Consider the following 26143-nt stretch of genomic DNA (forward strand, 5'->3'; position numbering starts at 1 on the left):
TGCTTCTCAATCAAACCATGTTCCCTGTATGAACAGCCTTTAAAAAAAACTGCTCACCGTGTCACATGACTACATTCACCTGTGAAGGCTTCAGTATGCTTCAAACAATCTAGTCTATACGACCTGTCGACCAGTCACGTGTGAAGGCAAAAGGCTTGCGCTGCTTTGAATCGTCACACTCAGTGATGAGGGGTAAACGCCTGTTGCCATAGAGAGGGAAGGCACTTGATGAATCAAATGGGGCACAGTTTTGGCCAATGGCAAGTGGTATACTTGTGGGACTGCCACTTTTAAATGGCAATAAGTATAAAAAGCTATTTTAGATGTGGAGCTGTATAAACTGCCAATAGAGGTCAACTCTCTTTCTGCTAATGGGTAGACTATTAGGTTTTTTTTGTGTTTTTTTTTTTTAAGGATTTCATAACATGCTAAACCAAACATTTTTATATGATAGACTCCACAAGGGCTGATCTCTTAAGGCCAATTCATGGTTGCCTGTTTATGGTGTCACCATATCCATTAGTCACACCACTAGCTTCTCTCCCTTCTCTCTTTTGTCCCAGCTGCTGTTGGCTTTTCAAATACTTAAAGCTGTTACTACATGCCAGTGGCTGTAGCTTCATACTAGTGGTTGATGTTTTCTAATGTTATTCATTTGTTGTCCATTGTGATTGTGGCGTGATTGCTACTGGCTGTACAACAATTTGCACCTTGGGGATAATAGCTGTCTGAATCTGAAGTTGCACTTGAGTTTTGACCTCTTCATGTTCCTACAAGCACTCTGTTTGAAGCATACTGATGCCATTGTGTTTCAGATAAAAAAAATAAAATAAAAAGCAGAGCAGGCAGGAAAGAGAAGAGGAGACAAAGGAAAACATGTGCATTCTGTTTCTCCAGGCTCCCATGCAGGTTGGCATACTATACTGTAAACCCATTCACATGCTCTGCTGGCTGTTTGAGCCAGAGCCATGCGGAAGAAAGGTTGCAAAGAGGCATCAACTGGGCATCAGTCAAGTACTGTAGATACAAACCATGAGGAGTTTTACAAACATCGAATGCTGGTGTGTCTACTTATATTTGTTATATCAACATTTAAAAGGCTTAGCCCGCAGAAGAATTGCTATGCAGCCTGCACTAGTTGTGTTAACGCAGAAATGTGTAGCAAAAAAAAAAAAAAAAAAAAAGCAAAAGATATATCAATATTGGCAAGGGTTAGATATATTTTGGACAGGAAAGCACTACGCATTTTGTATTCTTCATTGATTTTACCATACTTAGAGTATGGTGTTGAAAACTGGGGAAATACATACAAAAGCTCACTTCAACCATTGTATATATTACAAAAAAGAGCAATAAGAATTGTGCATAAGATGGGGTATAGGGATCACACCAATGGAGCTTTCATACAGTCTAAATTGTTAAAGTTGTTTGATTTAGTGGGATATAAGACTGCAGTGTTTATGTATAAAGCCAGGAACAATTTATTACCTGGTGGAATTCAAAAACTATTTAACATGATGATATGTTTTTAAAAATAGCAACTGTTTTTCAGAAATAATTCTGGACTCTGTCTTACAGGAGAAGAATTGCAGAGAAGGGCTCATCACCTGAACCTGACCAGAGATCAGTAAGTACCATTTTATACCAATGGTAAGATGATGTCATGGGGTAGGACTGGATAAGTCTGACTTCTTCCTACTCCATTCAAGCATGTACTAGGTATAAGCACATTGATATTGGATTAGCATTTGTTGGATATGTGTAAAATTATGTGTGTTGACATATCAACTGTCTTTACATGCTTGAAAGAATAAATCAAATCAAATCAAAATGTGTAAACAGTCTGGCTCAGTAAGTAGCTGTGGTAGTTGGAAGGAGGTCAGAGGGTCATGCTGGGTATCTGTTAAATGGCTGCCATGTTTGACATGGGAAATTAAATAGCCAGTCCTGGAGAGGAGCTCTGTTCATTAGAGCATCAGGACACGCAGTAGTAAAAGGTCAAGAGCTGAGCTTTGTTTGTGGCTTCCATTTACATGGGTGTGTGTTGTGTATTAGATGCTCCGGTGCAATGACAACCATTCAAAGGTGGTCCATCAGTGTGCAGCCAACAGGCAGTAGGTGGAGGGGTTCAAGCAGCCCAGGCCACATGCCAAGAGCCTGAGTATGAATTTGGCAGTGCCCAACTCAACACCTCCTCTAGTAGACGTACCTTCCTGTGCCATTGCGGCCGTGCTGGTGGTAGCAGCAGGGCTGGTATGCTGCCGTCCCACTATTGGACAGAGAAGGATTCAATGTGGTGCCAGAGGTAGGACATGAGCCTCACTAAAGCTTGACAGCCTTATTCTTTCTGGGTTTCTTTAAGTTAATCAACTTTAGAGAGTGAAAAAACATGGCATGTCTAGAAAGTATTTGGACCAAGCAGGCATATAGATCCTGTGCCATCCAGTGGGCTGCACAGCATTTTACCTTTAAAGATAAGATTTTCCCTGATACCTTACCCCTCGTTATCAGGATAAAGTGAAGCAGTAGACTGGAACCAAAATACCTGGGCCCTGAAACTAATAATCTTATGTCCATGGACATTCACTTGATAGACATACCCACAGTTACATGTATAAAGTAATTCAGAGGTTTGGCCTGTCTGCTTTCTTCACTGTCTTCAGTCTAGATCAATCTTGCCCGGTACAAAGTAGTTGGCCATATTCCACAGGAGCTCCTTTACTTACATGAAAGCATATAAACACAGGGCCAATAGCATTAATCCATTACGCCATCATCCAGGCCGCAAATTGGGTGTTCAATCAAAGTGCACTGTGTTTTCAGTGACCAAAGTGCTTACAAGGAGGAAACCCAAGCCAAAAATCAAAACTGCCGACAAAGCTGACAAGCAAATGTGAACAGGAATAAAAGGTTTGCAGTTAAGGAAATTAGATTCAAGGCAAAAAGCGATTGCAGACAAGAAGTAGAGTAACAGAACAACACCAATACATATCATTTGCACTGTATGAGATATCAGACTTGGAAAAAGTGCTTAGCTGTAAAGTGTCCACAACTTCAAACTGAAATCTCATCATTGAGACTAAAACTTTTAAAATCTTTTTTATTGATCACATTTATTCTGTGTTTGTCACTCATATGTTAAGCACTTTAAGCTGCATGAACCTGTGTGTGTGTGTGTGTGTGTGTATATCACTGTCACTGCTCACCTGAGAAGTTTCTGGACACCAGCATGGTGGTGAGAATGGCTCCCTGGAGGAGAAGAGAGAAGTGAAGGAGGTATAATAAGTGCAGAGATTTTCATTTTATTAAACAGGATTTCAGTTTTTATCCTCTCACTTTAAGTTTCCTCCTGGCGTTGAACTTGCGCAGGCATTCCACAGTCTCTTGACGGTGCATCTTGGACGGCACATTGGCACGCTGCTGTGAGTATAAAAGAGAAAACAACATTATAGATAAAGCTAACTTTAATATAATAAAATGAAGATGTAAGACACTGCTTTGACTCTCATATGATGAATTCTACACAACAAGAAGTTCATTATTTTCTCTACTAGGACACCTCCCAGGAGTAAATTGTTTGTCTTAGTGGTGGTGGGTGGTGCACTAATGACATCTTTATATAACCAGGTGGTAAAAACCTCAATATGATGGGAAAAAAGCACTGAAAATTAAACTATCCACTGCAGTAATCCTGCTGTAGAGGCCAACTTTGGACAGTGGGGGGTGTAGTTTCACCATATGGTGGAGCAGCATTTGTGCATAAGATTTGACTGGGAATCACGATGTTCACCAGTGGTGAGATAATTCATTAATGATCCTGTGTGGTTTAAGAATTACGGCAGTACTGTGCTGTAGTTAACTCAGGTATGCTGATGAAATGAAAACGGTAGCCTACACTACCAGAATGCATTACCTGTCAAATAGGTAGGAAACTAATTCTGAAGCTTTCTGTGTTTTATATTTTCATTTCTACTGTATTTTCATTGTGTTTAACCATATGAAACTGTTTTGTTTCCATGATAAATGCTAAGGTTGATTAGTGAGCACCAGTGCTACCGGTATGCATTTGCGTGGGGCAATGTTTTGAATGTTTTCTGGTTTCCTCTGCCTATTTTTTAAGTATGTTGTGGACAATTTGTGCTGTACTGTGGCATATCTGTTACATATTTTTGCTGTATTTTTCCGTATTCTTGCTGCACACGTATTGTGGCTTTGATGTCATTTCTCCAGGTACCCTGGTTCCCTCCCACAGTCCAGAGGCATACAAGTTAGGTCGGTGACTCCAAATTGCCCAGAGGTGTGAATGGTTATCTATGTGTCAGACGTGACAGACTGGTGATCCGTCCAGGGTGTAACATGCCTGTCACGCAGTGACGGCTGGCTCCAGCCCCACTTGACCTTCTAGGATAAACAGTATAGATAATGGACAGAGAAGTAGTTTTCAGAACAGGTAACAGTATTTTTTTTGCTCCCCTTTTTAGTACATTGGTTAATCCCTTGAACTATATTTGTACAGTACGTGTTTCAGTCCACCCAGAACCAAACATTCTACTCTAGTGTAAAATGCAGGTCTCTTTTTTTTTCAACTGTAGGATTAAATTGTGCTCTGTGCCAAAAATGAACAGCTTAACATGTTACAATGCAACTGGGAGTGTGTGAAAGCTCCTGGTCATGGTGTCCTGCCAAAGTATTCCTAAATCAAACCAATGTATGACTTGGGTAGATAAGGTAGATGGTAAAAAAAAAAATGTTTGTAGCTGTACACCAGTGTGGAACATGTCTGAAAAAAATGTCTCTTCATGTGAAAACCAAAGAAGAAGAAAGTGTGACTTGCATAGACCCAGGGATGCTTGAGAGCCTGATCTGCAGTGATCCTTTTGGCAGGGTTAATTGTTAACATCTGATTGATTAGATTCTTGGCCTCAGGGGTCACTGTGTCCCACTCTGGAGAAGGAAACTGACAGAGGGAGATAAAGAGGAGGGAATATTTCAAATGTACAGAACATTTTATCCCTATTATGCTTTCATTGAGAATTTTATCATGGAACAACTGGCTTAACACACATGCACAGATATCACACATTACACAGAGACTTGCATAAAGAGTCAACTTGCAATTTAAAAATGATTTTCCCTGCTTGTCAAGATCAGGTGTAAACAAAGCACAAACAGGATTTGCAGGCTGAGGTCATGGAAACAAACATTAAATACATACTTTTAGACAAATGCAACAAAGGCTATTCAGTGTTTGATTACTGTAACACAAGCAAACACTGGATGAGGAATTTGAGCTTATTAAACTGGACCTTGATCATAAATGAGCTGCAATTGAACTTTTCTTTCATTAAGACATTTACGAGCACATTCCACTGCAATTACCTCAGTAACACCCATGTCAACACCATCTCCACCTGCTCTCTCTCTCGCTCATAAATATTTCATTTAATCTGTCACTTCCAATGAAAATATTTAATGGCTCCTAATATACAAATAATTACACTAAAGAGTATCATGATTTTATGATATTTAGTAAACAGGTGCTGAATGTGTATACATATTACTGTCTTTGCTTTTGTTTTGGAACATGTATAATAAGTGGAACAGAAAAATGATTTGTCTTTGTTTTGATTGGCTGTTTCAGAGACATAATAAAAATAAAATAGTCTTTGTTGAAGAAACAAACTGAAGGATTTTCAAACTGTGCTGCCTCCAGTAAGTCAGTGCATAAAGTTCTTCAGTAGCAACAGGAGGAGTTTGCAAAGTGTTTCTCCCGCTCCAGTCACCCACCACCCCTGCCACCCTCGTCCTTCCATCCAAGTGGTATAAAGTGCATGCAGTCACGTTTACAACTAAAAACCCAAGTCAAGACATTTGCTTCAAATGTTAAAGTTGTCAATTGCTAACCAAAAAGAAAAAACATTATGCATGACAGTGATGATATTCCAGAAGTGCACATTATTACAAGTGCTTGTCACAGTCACCTCGTGTCAGTGCTCACATTATGCACATTCATTAGACGTGTTGCTTCCAATTATGGAAATTAATACCGGTAATAAATTCCTATCTCCCTGAGGACTATGACATCTGATAAGTAGGCCTATTGCTCTCTCATAGTGTATCACTTTTTACAACAGCACTGATAATAAAAAAAAATTATACTAACAAGCAATTAAAAATAACATTGATTCATTAATTTTATTTTTAACTTCCATAAATGAAAATGGGAAAGCAGTACTCACATCATATGCACCGGCCTTGATCTGTTGGTACAATTTGTGTTGGTCCTCGTCCCAAAAGGGAGGGTAGCCCACCAACAGGATGTACAGGATCACACCTGCCACACATACACATGAAATCAACAGCATAAACCCACATACAGCACACACACAATACAAGGTGACTTCTGAGTAACTGACCACATGCCCAAATGTCCACAGGTTTGCCGTATGGGTCCTTTCTCAACACCTCTGGGGACAGATACCCTGGAGTTCCTGCAAAACCTGTGAAAATACAATAGCACTTATTTGAACTTTGTCTTGAGCTCCATGAAAACACAGTAGTGATAAAGATATTGCTTCTGATTTGAGAGTTAAGCAAGACTAGGACAATGACATTCTAAACATCTCTTCTTGATTGTACCTTTACTAGATACAATAATATCCTATTTTGTGTTGTATGTGTGTAAAACATATTCACAATAATATATTAATATAACTTCAACTGTTTGAGAAGTCATTAAAAAGGTGTCAAGTGTTTCCCTCTGAAAATATTTTTGTATTTTATATATTTTAAAAAAAATTGTATTCAGCCTTTTCCCCCACCATAAAAACCTCATTGATCAAAAATGTCTTCTACAAGAGAATCATGGTTGAGTATGTCACGTGTTCTTATTACCTTTCTCTTATAATTATCATCATTATATTTCACTAACACGTGCACCCTAGCATGCTATTAATTGAATACTTTTATTTTCTAAAGCAGTGATGGTGGGTTTCTTGCCAAAGCAAGCACTGCTACTGTAAATGAGCACCAAAAGAAACAAAGTTCAAAAAAAATAAAAAAATTTTTTTTTTTTACCAAACCACGCCTGCTGGTCCCCCTGCACCTCGATGGCTAGACCAAAATCTGCAAGCTTCACCGCTGCTTCCTTCATCTTACTGGCCAGGAGCAGGTTCTCTGGCTGCAACACACACAGACAAATAGTTCTTTAGAATGAAATGTTTTCATACAAACAGCTGACACATTCCCTGCACAAGTTAGAACAGATGATTCCATATTAGTCTCGACAACACACACAAAAAAAGGGTTCAGATTTTTCCATGAAGCAAATTCTCATTTGAGAAACCGTACGCTAATTATTTTATTTCCACTTCCAGACAAAAAGTCTATTATTCACTAAAAACAGTTTGTTACATTTGTTCTTCTACAAACTCCATGAAGCTTTACAAATTAAACTAGCACAGTTATGAACAAAAATATTTGTAAATACATTTAATAAGGAAAAAGGGTGAGAGTAAAACATGTCCCCTTAGTCCCCCCTGTCCTGTCTGCATAACATGGCAAGCAGCGGTTATGGTTAAGGGGTAGGGTAATGCAAGTGTTCAGGAAATGAATGTAGGTCAATGTAAAGTCCCCACAAGGAATGAAAACAAACGCGCACGTGTGACTTGAGGGCAAATGTCTTTGTAGCGCTTAGCCATCCTCGTCGCCTCCAATGTAGACAGATGGACGAACGTCTGACACTTGTACAAACTGTGTTTGTGTTCTTAGCCTGTTTCCTGTCATCTGTCACTCTCTCCATCCATGCACCCATTTACAATGTTTCCTCTCTATCGGTCAGAGCTGAAACAACAGGAAAGAGAGGGGAAAACACTGCACAGGGACACTGAGCTGGAGTGAAAGCAACAGAAGAACAGAGAGACAGACAGAGATAGATAAATAGGAGGTGGCATAATGAGTCCCTACGCTGGCGCTGCAGCAGCCGGGTGACCTCACCCCACAGTTACCATGGCAACCCATCCTGCCACCAGCCGACAGCACTCAACTCTTTCTCTCTAATACTTGTTTTCTCTTCAGCGAGTGGCTCTCCCAAGATGACAGGAAGGCAAAAATATGACGAGTGTGTGAGGTCACACCTCTCCATAGCACACTGTGTCGGCGTTATTAGTATGTTTATGGCTCCGATGTAACTGGCACTTTGGGTGGCTTTATCCCACCAGGCTCTTCGAAAAAAAAATAAAAATAAATGAATGAGTATTATTTTGGCGAATTAGAAGCGGTGGGACAAGCTGTAAACAGGTATAATAATTTACACCATTGTAGTGTTGAATGTGCTAGCAACTAGTTGTGTCTTTACCCAGACACAGCAACATTAATTTGGAGTTTTGTTTCTGGCCATGTGACATCAAAGTCGAGTATTCAAACATTTGCCATATGCTGTAAATGCATGTAATGTAATGATGTTTATACTGTGTGAAACATTTTCTATGTTGCTTCATGCCAGCAGATGAAAATTTCCAGATATCTTGTTAATAATTTACATTTCCACCAAATTCAACCTCTCATATTTGATATTTGTGGAAACTCTGGGAAACTCTACTAAAATTAAAATACATTTTAGTGTGACTAAACAGTATTTGGCTGCACAGAATGAGTTTATAATGACTGCCCCATCAGCAGGTCAATGAAGTTTAAAGGGTTAGTTCCAAAATTGATTTTTGTTGTTGTTGTTGTTCAGTATGCCTTTTAAGAACTTGCAGTAATGATGCAGCACAGCTACAGTTCAAATACATGGAGATGTATATTAATGTAATTCATTTGTCTTCTGCACTTATCTGCCATCATTATCGTCCTTTCAGTAAATCTGATACATATGCACGATAAAAATCAATGAAAAGCAACAAAGTCCATTTGCACCACTCACAAGCAAAAACTGTTTGTCTGCTTACCCTAGAGTAATGGTTTAATTTTGCACCATCACATAAAAGTAATGAACCAGACTGTTAAGTAAACTATTAAAGTTTAGGACTCTAAACTCAGTACTGGCAATGAAAGAAAATGTGATGCAATTATCAAGGTGTTTAAATCTCAGCTCACTTTGCTGTTGTCACTGACCATATTACTAAAATCAAAATAACGCAGCCAAGGAGGTCAGAGTGCCGTTTCTGCTTGGGGTGAACAATCTTGCTGTGAGGGAAATCATCATCGGCCGTCATTTCACCCACCGACCCGCTATTAATAGCAGCTGGTCTGCTTTCGTCACTCCTCAGCAGCACAGGCAGGAGAGGATAGGACAGAGAGGGATAGTTGGAGAAACGAGAGGAGGTACAGACACAGAGAGATGAGAACAGAAAAATACGGGCGGAGGAAAGCAGGTGAAGAAAGGGGCAATGCTCGTCCCTCAAGTTGTTCTTCATGTTCTTAATGTCGTGGTGTCTGTGCAAATGTGTTCAGACCTGTTGTGAATCTCCATAAACCCCTTTCATCTTCATTCATTCAGAGATTTCTGTGGGTCAGAAAGGATATGATAACTCACCTTGAGGTCCCTGTGCACAATGTCATGCTGGTGGATGTGACTGACGCTCTCCAGGATCTGATTGATGCACTGGCTGGAGGAACACAACAGCTAGTGAGGATTTAAAAAATGAACCTCAACACAATGTCCTCATCATTGGTCTTTTGTTTATATTTTCAGTGTTAGAATTACTACCGTGTCTTTTACTGTGCTTGACATTAATAAAAGTGAACTATTAACAAAATTTTATACCTAAATGTCATATGTAGGAAAACTAACATGCATATTCACACGTTAGCATTATGACATACTGTACCTGGCATCTACCTCGCTGTAATACTCTCTTGCAACAATGTCCTCAAACAGCTCTCCTCCAGTGACACTGCAGACACACACATTAATTCTCTTTTCTGCTATAGAGGAAGCAACTTGAGACAAAGAACATCCCTCTCACAAAGGAAATATACATGTTACAGTCATTATCATGACAAACTCTTTTTTTTTTTTATTGAAACAAAGAAACACATTAACAAAACAGTACCGAACACGAGACAAGACAACAGTTGCATGACATTACAAAAGGATATAGAGTGTTTAACAAGGTTGTAGTGTGTGAAGTGTGGGTATTTCCAACTTATGCAGTCTATGAAATGCAAGAAAGGGAAAAGGAGGGAAAGTAAATAAAATAAAAATAAAAAATTTATAAACTATTCTTGTGAGTGGATGCCATTTTCTCTAATGTGATGTATTCTGTCAGAAGGTTGGTCCAGTGGTTTATGTGTATTGATTTTTTTGATTTCCAATTTTGAAAGATTGTTTTCTTGGCAATAGCTAGAGAAATGAGGAGTGGGTTTTTATATTTAATTGGTAGGTGGTCGATTTCTAGGATATTACCGAGTAAGCAAAGTGATGGAGAAGGAGGGATTCTACAGCCCAAGATGGTGGAGAGTTTCTCTGTCACTGCTATGACAAACTCTTTCAGTGAAACTGGTATGAGGCCCAACATGTTCAGTATTGATGTGCATGTGCCTCGTGCTCTGACTTCACTGGCTGCTAATAACTCAAGACTGACTTTCATGTCTTATCTGTACCTCAGATGGAAAAAAAATAACCAAATGACAGTAGAGCTTGACCTGAAATGTCTTGCAATATTTATTCAGCACAGTTTTTGAACTTAAACAATTATGTGCTGAACGATACGATCTGAAATGTGAAATGAAATGCAGTTGCATCTCAGTGAATTAATTACATATGTGAAGGAAAGTGTTACAAAAACGAGAAACATTTTATTCAAAGTACTGTAAGTTGGCTACAACTTGTATCTTTATACTGAGTTAGAAATATAAAATTTGATATTTAACATGCACTGTTTTCACAATATAGTCACAGGGTTTTGATTAGAACATACAGTACGTTACACAAAATAGATGTAGAAAGAAGCAATGACCAGTATGAAAAAGAAAGTTTGCCCCTCTCAACCATCATTTTTATTTGTGGGGTAAACATGGCAAAAAGAGAGTGAGATTTACACCACCTATCTGGAAAAACTGAACCTTTCCATCATAGCATCTCAGTGGAAAAGCTGTGACCGGTGACAGTCATGGAAAATTGCTTTTGTGAAGCAATACATCCTGGAGCAATACTCCAGCCTGACCCTGTGACCTGTGTGCGTGTGTTAATGTGATTTACTTACAGGTCGAAGACGAGGTAATGGAAACCTTCCTCCGAGATGCTGTCATGGAGCCGTACTAGTGAGAAAGAGAGAAAAAATGACTTCAATTAGAAACAGTCAATTACTGTAAGTAAGATGATTTTGATGATCTTGTTTTTATGGAAACACTGGGAACCACCATATTAATCTGAGTGTGAGGGACAGTGGTGGTTATTACTTGTGCCTTATAAGCAGTGTAACAGCTTACACTTACAATGTACATAGTAGTTTATCTTTTAGTTTTATTTGCACACAGATACAACTGAATTAAATCCAAACATTAAAAAATACAACGAATGTGACAGGAGAGGTCAAAGTAACAGATTTGGATGACAAATTAAAATAGTTTCCATATTTTATTCATTCATAATTGATGTGATATTGCTCATTTCTTTTTAGGGCTTCTCTCAGTTAAAGAAGCACCAGGTCGGAAAGGAAAGAATATACTCGGAGGGTCGAGTGGTTCCTTTTTTCTCCACACAAGGACAACTTCAAGCAATGGCTTTTGAAGTGCACACACACACACACACACACACACACACACGACACAGCAACCTACTAACTGGGTTTCACAAGTAGATTAAAAGACCTGCTTGTGTCAAGGTGAGTGAAGGTGCTTCAGTTGCTGAATTAGGCCTGGAAATGTGATGTATAACTCTTATTTCCTCCTTCAGATGACTTGCATTTAGAGAAAAGAAAACTTCACAGGCTCTTCCCTTGAGAGTGGAATAACAAAGAGCCATTGGGGGTGGAAAAGAAAAGAAGAATACGGTGATGAAAAAGCAGGAATCAGGTGGGACAAAGAATAAAGAGACCAGTGAAACCATACCTATTGAGCTGTTATCATACCCTGTGTGTCTGTATAGCTTGCATTGGGCGGCAAAGTATGATAAGACACTTGAAAGATACTATGCCATTTCCTTCCTTTTTCAAGGGGACACTGCCCAATGTCTGGGTTTCACGCACAAAGACAAACACACACTTCAAGTGTACAAGATGTGATGAATCTCAAGTTATGAGACATTTAGAGACACAGTCCTCCTTTCAAGCCTACTATTTATCGCTATAGAGATTAAACAAAGCACACTGGTTCTTTAGGGCCGGCCTTCTCAAAGTGTGACATGCTGGGACTTGAGCTTGTTAAAACAGGCACAAGTGCCTATGATTTGTTTGCATTTTGGCATTCTGCCACCATTAAAGGTACAAAGATTATTAGCTATTATCAGTTGCTGTTTGCAGTGTACCCATAAATATACAGACAACCTAGAGTAAAACTGTGATGAACTTCAGGCAAGTTTGTGATGGTCAAAAAAGATATTGATTGACATCTTTGGGAAGTGTAAGTCATACTGAATTCAAACCTTTGTTCATCTTTGTGTGTGTCCAGAGTTGTAGCTCAGAAGGAGCTTGATACTTTGAAGCAAACTGTGGCAATCAGGAAGTGTAGGAAGATGAAACTATTACATTGTCAAAAAGACCAAAGCAACATGGAATGTATCCTACTGACAAGAAGGTTATGGTTTGTTTATCCCAAACCTGATTTAGTTTTCATCTGTGGTGTACAGCCCAAGCATTGCCCAAAAATATTAAAAACATCAGTGAGCAAAAACTGGATGCCTTATTACCAAAAATATTTACTAACAACGCCACAGGCGAACCTTCACAGTCTCCCCGTTTTAAAAAAGTGCAACAGGACGCAACAATGATACAACCAGTATCAGTTTTTATGGCCTAGCTGGGGAGGAATCAGGTACTGGCCAAGTCAACCAGTTGTCTTGAATCCAACTGAGCATGTGCTTTACTTGATGAAGAAAAGGCTGAAATCTAAAAGCCATGAAAACCAAGAAGTGGCTGCAATTCATATAGTCTAGCTGAGAGACACCACGTCCTTTCCCATTTTCACTGTATTTATTAAACAGTGTGCAAAATCTAAGTTAAAGCACCTAATATCAGGTTACATATTAACACCCAAACGAGAGAGTCTGCTGCAATAACTGGAAGGTTGTTCTGACTTAACACAGCTGTTTCACCAACCCATTATTCTGTCTGTGCTCAAAGGTGACTCACCTATGTTCGGATGCTTCAGCAGACGACAGATTCTTGCCTCCCGCTCCAGTTTCTGGTGATCTGAGGGAAAAGGGCAGAGAGAGGAGAAACAAAGCACACAGTGTCAGTACCAGGAAGAGAAGCAATTAAGATATTTTGATCCTGTCCAACATGTGAGATTCAGTGACCAAACTAAAAGTAAAAGAACACTTCCTGGAAAACCGTTTGAGCGAATGGACACAGAAGAACATGGTGCCAGCATAAAATCACAAACAAACAACAACAAGGGCAGTAAAACTATCACTAAATCACTGATTGCAGGGAGGATTTCAGAAACTCCAGCACTAATGGCTTTATGAACTAAATTAGATTTTTGTTTTATCTGTGCAGACAGGTAGATCCAATCTCTTCTGCTCCTTCTAGTTTACTCAGAAAAAAATGTTTTCTTTTAAACCTGCCAATTTGTAACCAAAATCAAATCACCTGGAGCTGGACAGTCTGAAAAAGTTAGGATACAGCCATCCAGACAAGCAATGAGGCCATAACAGTGCCTGCCAATTAATGTGAGCTTGATCAAAGAGACAGACAGATTTATAACGCATGTGTGTGCACACAGCCTCTAGCACAAGCTTTTTGCACTTAGTGAAATAAGTCTTGTGGGTTCAGCCTCAACATAATCAGTGTCCAGTTAATGATTCTAATGGCAAGGGGAGGATGTCCATCTGTGTGTGTGTGTGTGTGTGTGTGTGTGTGTGTGTGGCGCGCTTGCATGTGCAGCTGCATGTTTAGTACAGACAGATTTGGTTGTGGGACCGATACAGTAAAAAGATACAGTGAATGGCACCTCCTGAAGCAGCATGTCAGAGGTCGGGTTCACACTGGCCTTTCCTGACACCCACCAGATGTTGGTCTCAGGGGACAGATGGGCTGCTTACATGAGTACACAATCTGGTGTGTGCGTGTGTGTGTGTGTGTGTGTGTGTGTGTGTGTGTGTGTGAGTGAGTGAGTGAGTGAGAGAGAAACAGAAGGAGGGACACTGCACATCTCATCCCCTCCTGCCCGAGGCTTTAGGCCATGCCATGGTGTGGGACATATTACAATTTGCTAAATATTCAAACATGACATATTCTACTCAAATAGAAAAGAATGACTTTATCAAGTGATCTAGGACATACATCTTAGTCCAAAGCCAAAAAAGCAAAAAATAACTTGTGTGTCTAGGATACATATTGTACTACATCACTGTGGATTTGACCCATACTGTACCTCAGGTACAAATGAATCAGAGGTGACAAATTAATTTAGAATAGCACAAATGCCATCTAAGATGGGGGAAAAAAAAACAAAGAAATGCTATGGCAAGGCAGAGAAACTAATGCTAGAGTAATTATATAATCTCAAATATATTCTCATAACAGTAGCTGATGCCAGATGTGAAATGTGAGATGTAACTAAATGAAAAGAAGCGAGAAGAGAACTGTGCATGGTGACCAAGCTCAACTCTGATGAGTCATCAAACTAAAGTAATGATTGCTGATTGATTACCAGGTGCTAGCAAAATAAAGTGTGAATACAAACTTTACTGTAAATGCCAGTCTACACATGGTGTCCTTATCTGTTCTGATGACAAGCAAACTTTAACTTGAGAATGAGATAAAAAAGGGAAAAAAAAGCAACCAAGACAGTAAAAGACAGGAACTTCACATTAGTTGGTTGTACTCCTGTATATTAAACGCTGTTTGACGATCGTGGCCGCAGCTGTGATCAAAACCAGAAATTCCACGCTTAGACACTTTGGAGAGGAAATGAATCAAGTTGTATGAAATCAATGAATGCAGCTAACAGGGTGGAGGTAACCCAGAGGTGCCCCTGACTGAAAAAACACTGGCAGGAAAAGAGAACAGGGGTACTTCCATCCTTCACAGCAAACTCCAAGAGACCTTTAAAAGAAAAGGCTGAATCAATTCCATAACTACAAGTAAATGTATAATTTGTGGTGTTGTATGCATACAAAGCATTTAAAATGTATGGATAATGAATGGAAATTAAATTACATGTCTGGTTTTAGTAATAATTCACTATGGTACCACAAACCAGCTCCAACAGGAAGGGATAGAACACTATGCTGAATTTAACCTCAGACCTCTAACCCACAGGGCTAAGCCAATCAGCTGCAGCTTTTCTCTTGCATGTCTGTAAAAAGACATAGGCCTGTCCTCTTCAGTTTAACATCCACGCAAGACCTCACAGACACACACGAGCTTCATTCTGACCAGTGTTCAGAGGACGAAATCAAACCATTCTGCTGACATTCTACAACCCTCTTCTCAGAGCCATAATGGGCTATTTTGGCTGCTTGTATTCTTAGAAGTTGGATCTGCCTGCAAAAATAGGACTCTTTTTCAATGCTGGCCCGAGATGATGGCTTTATTATGCTTGTGATAGCAGACAGTCCTGAGAGCTAGCCATTTAGAAAAACTAAAAGCTGACTGACGAGTTTCAGTAGACAGATGAGAGAACTGTATGGAAATGAAGAGAAACAAGAAAAACTGCAGGCTCTTTATAAAACCACCATTACCAGTAGAACATAACTGAAAGAGGCTAATAAGCTCTGATCAACCCGTTTTCTATCCTTTGCAGAATTTAGTATATTCAAGCCCACAGACAGCCTTCACCATCCCCACCCATACACACACACACACACACTGCAGTTACAACTTTCCAGAGAGACGCTGTGATACATTTTCAGTTCCAGAAAACACACAGCACTTAGCCCAATTGGAGTGAGTGATGACTGACAGCGTGGCACATCATATTCATTTATCCATTTAGCCTTCCCCTTATTACTATCTCGTCTAGAAGCTGTGAGCAGACTGGAGCAGTGGATGAATGTATGGATGTAGAGATGGCTTCTTTCAGCCCATATCCACTGTTTGAAAAGCAATCCATTCCACCTCCCTCCTGTACATCAATTAGATTCTGCCTGCAGGAAAAGAGACAAACAATACTGTACAAGAAATGCAAACACACTGAAAAGAGGGAGCATACAGCAAGGCCAAAAACAGGCAAAACACTGACTGGTAGACATTGCTATTCTGATATGTTGGTGCTATGCGGTCATCGTGGTGCTGGTTTTGCTCTGCACTGTTGGCACATTTTGTTGCTGAATTGCGAGTTCTTGTACAGTAATTCATATGAAAAACATGGCATCTTCTTCCAACTGCATCACAGTTCTATTGAGTTTTTAACTCACAAAAGGCTGAATATATACAATGATTTTCAAAGAAAAATATTTCAGAATTTGACAATGATAGCCTCCTGGGTTTTATAGTAAATGGCACCACATTTATTTACAGAATACATGATAGAGGTTTGATAGATTTTGTCAAGATTGCAACCATCTCTGCTGGTGTTTAAATAGTCAGCGTATCAGTCTACAGCTTCATCAAAGTGTCGTCTCCTCAGACACTGTCAAAGACTGAGCAGCCTGAGTCAACAAAGATCACAGTTGCCATTTACTGCTCTTCATCTGCTGATTGGAGCAAACCTGGCAACTCACTACCTAAGCACAGTTGGACATTAGCACAATGAGACACTGATTAGACACAACTAGCACACATTGAACAGCTTCTTCATTTAAAACATCTTTATCGTGAAGGCACACAGCTGCTATTGTTCCAAAGCAGTCACATAAAATTAATAATTATTTTGGCAGTTTACTTATTTCATATAAATCAGTTATACTTAGCCTAAAAAAGAAAAACAAGTTTGGGTGAATATTGTCTACATTGGTTTAACTTTACTTCATGTAACCTTAAACCAAGCCACTGGCATACCCCCACAAGGAAGGCAGGGTCCTCACAGTGTGAAAGTGTGGGCAGGATTTGGTCCCCACAATGTGAGTAATGCCAAGCGTACATTGATACTTATGTATGCGTACAACATAAGTGGAGCATTAATGTAATATCTTTGTATAAGTGAGAGAAATTGGTATCTAACCATGTTTACATAAAAGTTAACTTTTATCTGACTAGTTTGAAGAGAGACCCTGGGAAGATGCTTGACATTTAGAACAAGTAATCTCTTTAATGTTTAATGCAGTCGTACATGTTTACTGAGAAGAGGAGTAAATAAAATATACATACAAATAATCGATCTTGGAATGTCAAGAATCAATAACGGAGTTGTTCAAACAAGAATCACAATTAATTGGAAAAATAAAAATCAATCAATATTTTTATCCAGCCCTAGTCCAGTGTGTGCACAGGGGTGATTTGGGGGGGGGGGTCATCAACTTGTACTTCCATGTAGTGTTATTGTATTAGAGTGCATCTTTGTGTGGGTGTGGTGGTGTTGCACACAGCTTTTCCATTCAAACAAAGCCATTAGATAACGTAGTGATTCCATTTGAAGCGTTTAGCAACGTTCCAGTCATAACAAAGAAAACGGCGCTGTGAACACAGCTAAAAGCAGGGCTCTCAGCCTGGCTCCCTCGCAAACAAAACACATACAAAACTCCACAACCCAAATACACACAGACTATGTTTGGAAGCCGACTCCACTCTGAAACAAACACTGGGTGTGTCCCTTTCTAAATGACAGAAAACTCATAAAGCCCAGTCGCTCGCTTTGTCCAACTTTTAGTCTAAAGAATAAAGACTAAGATGAATAAATGGAGAAAATGTTCACCTTTTAAAAGGTGGACCCAGCAAATGTTGCCATTTTTACTTGATAAAACCATTAAACAATTGGTCATCAAAACAGTGGCAAAATTTTATTTTTCTGCTGATCATCTAAAAGATCAGCTGACATTTTTTAAGCTCGAATCAATTACAACAAACTACTAAAGATTTCCCGGATACAGGCGCTGGCATTGCTTTTCTCCTCAGTTTGTGGCACTGTAGTAATTTCTAAGTGCTCAAGTGAATTAGTATTAGGTTAATGGATGGATTGTTGCAGCCCTTCTCGTGATCAGTGTTCAGCACAATGTGGAAATGGACTAATCTAATTCATGCCCCACCCAAAGAAAACTGGATGAACATTACAAAAACAAGATATATGTGACTGACATCGCTGAAAGAGTTACAATGAGGTAGAGCTTATAAAAACTGGAAATAAATGTCTTCCTATCTAAGGATGAGAGGATAAAAGACCGACTTATCTGATAAATGAATGGCAGACTGTCAGAAACTGACAGGCAGACAGAAAGAAAAACAGACAGAGACTTTGGGTCAGTATGGCCCAGAGCACACAAGACTATAAATAGATCCAATCCTCTGGCTTACAGCCTTGAATCATATGGACTTGGCCTGCCCTGCATTACCAAGCAGACAGAGAGACAATGACACAAAGTGAAAGACGAACAGAGAAAGAGCGACAGACATGCTGAGAGGCGTACAGAGGAACAAGACATGTGGAGGCGAGATTGTAAGATCTGTCACTTTCCCTTCCTCCAACAAGTCAGTCCAGTCCAGTCAGACGTCCGGTCACTGTGAGGGGTCAGACTGGTGTCAGTGGGCCAAAGCTATGGCTCATGCCACCTACTCAAAGCCAACAGCATACTGATGAAAACCCGATGATGGGTGATGAAAAAGATGATAAAAGGAAAGATCAAAATGGCTGTGAAGTGATGTCATTTTTCTTATGACAATGGTAATAATACTGAGGATGCAAATCCAAAATATGATACCTACAGCTACAGACATTAAGCAACAGCTGATATGTCTGTCATTCTCCACTGTCAGTCATTTATGGCCAGTCAGGACCTGTGCTGGGCAATAATGAATGATCATGGCTCTGTTACTTTGACATTTAGTCTTACTGTGAGTTTGACAAAGGGCTGATATCAGTGTTGCCTCCCTGTGTCAGTGGACTTCTGAGTCTGGGACCTCTGGAGAACTGTGCGCAGTCACTAAGGCAAATCTCGTGGGTGTGGAGGATTTGTACTTGTTTAAAGGCATCTTTGATGGTGCTAACAGGGATATTTAACTTCAGACAACTGATAGAACAATAGCTAAACATTCTATGGAAAACAGCACAAGACCATTTACAGTTTCTCAGTCCCTCTCTATGAGATGCCCAATTTCCCTTGTGCTTCAGTGGTACCCATAAAAGGCCTACCGAGCGCGCTAAGACCTCGGAGAAAGCCGAGCACGGCACCAAGAGACAGGCCAGCGTGGAACTAACCTTGTCGGATGGAGAGCCGCTCAGTCAGATTCAGAAGCAGATCTCATAGCACCAGTAAGAGCTGTAGCATTTTCCCACCTGGCTACATACTGTACAGTATGTTTACATAAACCTACTTCCCCTCCTCTTCCTGGTGATTCCAGTTCATAACATCTAACAAATTTAATTACTTTAACTGAGCCTGTTCCGACTTTATAAGTAGTGTTTATTGCTCCTTTATTTCTACTTCACAACCTCTTATATTGCACAAGCTTCATATACAAAATACTGTGATTGTTTAAACTGTTTTAACCCCGTGGCTGCTTCCAGCTGCTTCCAACTTCGATGTGAACACAAGTGTGTGTGTTTACATTTTGAAATACTCTGTGGCTTAAGTTGAACTTACAATCATAAGAACGGGACCCGTCGAGTCATGTTTTTCTGTTTTCACATTTTGGATGACGAACTACAGAGCAGCAGTCTGTATGTGTGTTTGTGTGTGTTGGGGTCTGACAGATATCAGTAGAGGTCAACCAACACATGCAGTGACACAGTGTATACTTCTCTTTCATTTTGTTTTCACTATAATGTTCTTTGTTTTGCAAACTAAAAGACTGCAGTCAGTGTGTGTGGCATACCGGGTGCGTTACTGTAAGTTGGGCTATTAAGTGAAGCTTAAACAGACTTTAGCTTACCTGCTGTGAGAGACCATTAACATCAGGCTGCTGTACAGCACTGTGAAAACTCAACAGGATAACAAAAGCAACTATAGCTTCACCTCCTTTAAATTTCCTCCTGTGAAGAAATAGCAAAAGAGGATAAAGACTGTATGGTCACAAAAATTGGGTAGAAGGTGGCAGTAACAGTCACACTCCACTAGGAGGTATGTATCAGGCTACAGGAGGTTATTTGGGGGGGCCTTACCTTTTCCTGAAAGGTTTCTGGCAGCTCAGCCACAGAAGACATCCACCAACATTAAAGGAAACATAAAAAAGTACTGAGTAGTCTAGAGCTTAGTCCATCAACAGAAAATTAATTGTCATTAATATTTAATAACACTTTAAACCCCTCATCTATAATTTATGAGCAGTATATAAACATTTCACGGTAGTCATATTTACTGCTTATATATAGTTTGATGCTCTAAACAACTCTAAAAATAATTGACAACTTCTGATAATATTTTCAGTAATCATTTAAATAAGAAAAACTGCTATTTCACTCTCATTTTTCCCAAATGTGAGTGTTTGCTGCTTTTCTCTGGTTCATTTCATTATACAACCTGAACGTAACTTGAGTATCTTTGGGTTTGCAAGTGTTGGTCGGGAAAAACAAGCTGATAAAAAAAAAGAAAAAAGACCATCCTAAGATTTAGGAAATTTCTTCAAATGACCATTTTTAACATATTGTGACTTCTGAGATGCTGCAAACTAAATGTCATTCAAATACATAGTTTGGTGTGACACTCACTTTAAAAACAAGGAAGGTGTGTGACTGTTAAAAGCAAATAAAAAGACCAGAATAAATTAACATATACATATTAATTATATAAACACCTAATCCTAAACTGTGCTAATTGATTAAATTTGGATCTGCAGGCCTTTCTGCAGCATCATTTGTACTAGAAAAACCATTTCCAGTTTTCTGTTTGTTTCTCTGATTTGTTTTTAAAACACCACTTGTCGTGTTAACATGTTGCTTCGATCTGGCTACCTTAGTGGATCCTACACAAACTCAAACCACAACTGTACAGTAAATGCCAAGAGTAATATGATAGACTGACATGTCATCAAGCTCTGTATCAATTTATGTCTTCTCAGTTAAGCCACAAAACAAGTAAGATAAGGTAGTTAATACTGTCTTACGTTGATGATAAAATGATTCGAGTGGAGTCAAGTGTACTAAGAACAGAGATTTTCAAACTGCTGTTTCGATTTATGGAAAGGTCTGGTTCCAGCTTCTTAAATGTGAGAATTTGTTACTTGGTATTACATAAAATAGTAACTAGTACAGCTTTGGATCACATGTAATAAATATGTGATTATTTAATAATGCAATTTGTTATATCTCTAAAATATTACACCCCTGTGAGTGTTACACTTGTAAGAATACATTTTCTATCCATGGTTAAACATAATCGATTCGCAGACTGATTCAGAGTATTTGTGTCCCACTTCTTGGGTTCCGTCAGTCCCGCTGCGGTTAACAGCAGCACTGGTAGTGAAGACAAAACAGAGGGCATAGCAACATCTCTCTATGGCCTCATCCCCACACACCACCATCTCTCTGTCTGTGTATCTAGAGTAAGTCTGTTACTCTTTCCTTCATGCTTGCTGGACTTTTTATTTTGTCTGTCCCGTCCTGTGTCCCTAAGCCTTTGGAATGCAGCCGTCATCAGTCAAATAACATCACCAAAACCCTGTTTCACATCACACACAAGCACAGAGGAAACCAACACGAGCATACATTATTTTCCTAGGTGATGACTTGACACATATGCGGACACACAAATCCTTACAGTACGTTGGTCCTTAAAAAGGACCTTTGGTCAGTCAGCTCTTCAGTTTGACTATTCAAGCATTCAAACATACAGTATTTCTGAGCATCTAAAAATCAATGACAGCTGCATATGATGCAATAGTTAAACTGTGGCCTATTTAAATTGACAAAAACACTTCTAATAAAGTACAAATCTCACATTTATGTGTTTTTTCCTAGTGGGTTTTGTTGTCCTTTTCTCCTTGTTCTGCAATTTGCTAAATAGATCTGATTTAATATAAATCCATGCATCGGAGAGCGTCACCGTTGAAGTTGCAATTCCCCCACCCGGCCACAGGGGGAAGCAGTGAGCAATTTGCACACCAAGATGAGGAGAGGAAGACAAACTAATGGGAGCTGGGGCTGCCTTCTACTCTAATGCACACTGGCTGATTAAAAGTAAAAGTAAAATATAATAAAATAAAAACAAAGGCCCAACTAGAAGAGTCTCAGTCGACTGATGGCTCGATTATTTGATTATTAGTGGGCAGCCATACTGAATTTTTAATCACACTTAACCAATTCATAATCTCTAGCTTCAACTCAGTGTTACCAGATCACACAACAGTGCACAAGCTCTGTGACTGGATGTTTATCATCAAAATGCACCTTGGGAGTTGTAGTCAATCCTCTCCTTACATTTTTAAATACACAGGGTTACTAAATTTTTATACAAGAAGCACATATTACCTAAGACCAATCCAAGCTTGTGCAGAATCCCTTTAACCTTCATCTTTCATTATATTTCAACTGAGAAAATCTGGAGCATTAGTGCTGCATCATCATCTCATTTTTGTCCAGTGACCCTAAACTGATGTTCTTAGTTTTACTGTTCTGCTGTTCTTTAAATTAACGGATCAGCAAGTAGTGTTGGACACTCCCGTCACTAAGTGGTAGTGAAAACACTGACATCACAGCATCCCCAAAAGTAATACCATGTCTAAATTTAAACTGCAGCCACTTGTGGTTTCTTACGTTGTTGCAAGTCCTGTGTTTTCCTCCTGTTATCTTAACTAAACTGTACTGGCTAAGCAAACACAACGTTAGATTAAAAGGTAAATTAGACTTATCACAACTACTCCACCAGCTCGCTGTACCCCATGTCATTAAGTACATTTGAGTAAAGCTTATCAGCATTAGAGCTGTGCGAGCATGACCGTGTTGCTAGTTTAGACTGATAACTATACAGCTCATGAGGTTAAGAAAATGTATACACAATTTCAGGCGTCAAATCCATAAATTAGGTTTTGTTTTTTAAGAACAAGCTTAAGGACTGAGAACTCTGAGTTTTGCTTTGTGAACATTTGCTTATAAATTTTTCTCAAAAATCTTCCACTGTTCTTTCCACTTAAACACTACCGTTAAGCTATGGTTATTGTTAACAAAACAGTAACTGCACATTTCACATTTATCGCCTTCCAGTTGCTTAAAAGGCCTAATCCTGCCCCTTCCCATCATTCTTTAAGTTCTAAGTTTCACTGACTAGTGTGCATTATGCTTAATTTATTGTATGAACTATTTCAGTAGCCCACTATGTTTTTTTTTAACAAGCGACCAAGTGCAGCCTTGATCCTCACTTAGCGATAACTAATCACTGATGAGTGGCTGTTCCAAGGAGACATGCCTCACCACACACACACACACATACACACACACAGTGAGAGAGAGCAACTTGTCTCTTGGTTATTCCCAGAGAGAAGGAATAATGACCTCCATTGTGTGAGATCAGACAGTAAGGCACACAAACACATATCCACAGTACAATAATAATTTTATACACCCAGTAAAGCTGTTTAAAGACTGACAGCTGATGTAGATCATGTCTGACAGCTGATAGTCTGTATGAGTTAATCCTTCTTAGAAGCAAACAACAGTATTTTACATCTGCCGCGAAATACTCTGTTCCAGTCAAGCAGAATCCATGATGTTTGGTGTTAATTTTGGAGGCTGTACTTTGCCTCAGCCCCCAAATCACTAAATCCACACCTTCTCTGAGCACTCTGGACTGTAACTGTGAGTTTCTGAAGAACAGCTCAGATGATGCTCTGACCACTGCTGACTGACCTTAAAACACCCATAACAATGATCTGGTTAATGGTTACTTTTAATCATTAACCCATGTTCATATAATTTAGTTAACTCTGTGTTTGGACTGTAGGTTGCTGGCATACCAAACATACCTTTACTGTGAGTAGACTTTATTATAAACCTTGGGAAACAAGAGATAAACTACAAGCTACTCAGTGAAAAAATGATAATTCCTCCACCTGTGTGTGTGATGTACTTCCACTAGACGTTTTGACAGATTGTTCTTGTTTCCACCCTTACATGCAATAACAATAGGAACACTGTGGGCTGTGACCCCCAAACTGGGAGAGTGGCTCCAACAGATCCCAGGAACAACATCTGAGATCTCTGTCCACAAGAGTGCAGTCCTAGGAACAGCTAAGATACTGTGCAGGACCCTCAAGCTCAGGCCGCTGGCAGAGGACCTGAGCTTGAAGGAAGGAATAAGACCGCCCCGAAGTGGGAAGGTGGGGCAAACAACAAACAGTCAAATAGTTGCACTGAAGAGCCGACTGACAGAACCCTTACTTGGGCACAGCCCTAAAAATATGTAAGTTACCATTTTTAAAGTCATCCTAGTTCTGGATGATTGGAAGATCACCGACAACACACACATACACATTATATTGTTGCTGCTCATTTTGCAATTATAATCCACTGGTGATCAAGTGGAGGTTGTGCTTCATTCCACTAAAGCCTTTACAAATCCTGCATCCCCCACACCAGCACAAAAGTGCATCAAGGCAGCAGGCCCCAGACAAGACCTTTACTGTGGATAGACTTTATTATGAAAGTCTGTTTTGATTGTAACCTTGGAAGCAGACACAAATGTACCAACTGTGTTGGTGGAAAGCCAGCCAACAGGCGAACACACTTCAACCAAATAATGGAGCCACACACTCAGCTCCACTGAACAAATTTATTGAGATACTATAAACTATTATTAGAGCTGCAAAGCAGCTTTCAGCAGGGATTATCAAATTATTTGAACTTGGCCCAGAACCACCAGGCAGGTGTCAACTGTTAAGATGAACCTACTATTAAACAGATGCAACTGTCACAGCATCACACAGAGGTGAGAACAATAAACTGTGCGAATGTAAAATTGAGTGTGTGTGCGTGCACATGTGTGGCTGGACACACATCTTCCTCTTGGGAAAATAGCAGCCTTGTGCTTAGTGCAAATGGAAATACAAGACAAGAAAAGGCGAATAAATAATATTGACCATGTTGTGTGCGCATCTTTACATATGTTGCTTTGTATTTAGAACCAAATAAAATAAGCAAGAGTGTGATGTTGCAAAAGAAGATGAATGAAGCAGAAATAGCTGTGTTTAGAAATATGCAACTCATATCAACGAAGTATGTTTTGGCAGGATAAAAATAAATGAAACACCAAAGCAACCAGGGTAATACTTCTACTGCTTGGAAATCCAACTTGTTTTTTATACGAAATAATTTACTTTTTATACATTGTTACATTTTTCTACTCTACTCACACAGATTTTACCCTGCAAATTATTCTGGGAGCTGATTCCCTGATGTGGAAACTTAAAAAGCATTTACTTGGATGGCTGTCACATTAAAGCAGTCAGAAACAGAGTCAACAAAAAGTCACACTTTCAATTTGTCTGACTGACAGTCAGGTGTTCTGAAACGCCTCTCCTCAGGCTTGAGAACCTGAGATTGAAATGATAAATCTGTGGTACAAGTCATTGTACATGACACCCAGTGAATATGGTGACCAAGTTTATGTAATCTTGCCTGTCAGGTGTGAAGGATAGGACCTAGGTAAGATAGCTGTTACCATGGAGACAAGCTGCTTGATTGATAGCATGACAGTGATGTATGATCAGGTACGGATTATCCCACTGGTGTGTCTGAAGAGCTGCGCGCGCACACACACACACACACACACACACATACACACTTTCAGACATACTGTAGCTTATGTTCATCTTCAGTGTTTATCTGTTTTTATGTTGAATGTAGAAACAAAAATGCCATTAAAATACTGTAGTTTAAATATTTTTCTTTACCTTCTCTTACCAGAACTTCCAAATTTACCTTTTTTTTTTTTTTTTAATACCAGAATTTTTTT

General features: G+C 39.4%; 1 protein-coding gene across 1 annotated transcript in view; it reads right to left on the reverse strand.

Annotated features, from left to right (window-relative positions):
- LOC109961060 (calcium/calmodulin-dependent protein kinase type II delta chain-like) overlaps positions 1-26143 on the reverse strand; it is a 55187-nt gene that overhangs the window by 16131 nt on the left and 12913 nt on the right. The window contains exons 4-13 of the mRNA XM_020601616.1: positions 13293-13352; positions 11208-11262; positions 9831-9896; positions 9536-9608; positions 7078-7180; positions 6417-6500; positions 6240-6334; positions 4835-4957; positions 3337-3420; positions 3207-3249 (exon numbers count right to left, since the gene is read on the reverse strand). Coding sequence (XP_020457272.1) covers positions 3207-3249; positions 3337-3420; positions 4835-4957; positions 6240-6334; positions 6417-6500; positions 7078-7180; positions 9536-9608; positions 9831-9896; positions 11208-11262; positions 13293-13352 — 786 coding nt within the window. The remainder of the gene's footprint in view (positions 1-3206; positions 3250-3336; positions 3421-4834; positions 4958-6239; positions 6335-6416; positions 6501-7077; positions 7181-9535; positions 9609-9830; positions 9897-11207; positions 11263-13292; positions 13353-26143) is intronic.

This window comes from Monopterus albus, unplaced genomic scaffold, assembly GCF_001952655.1.
Source record: "Monopterus albus unplaced genomic scaffold, M_albus_1.0 scaffold52.1, whole genome shotgun sequence".
NCBI classification, from domain to species: domain Eukaryota; kingdom Metazoa; phylum Chordata; class Actinopteri; order Synbranchiformes; family Synbranchidae; genus Monopterus; species Monopterus albus.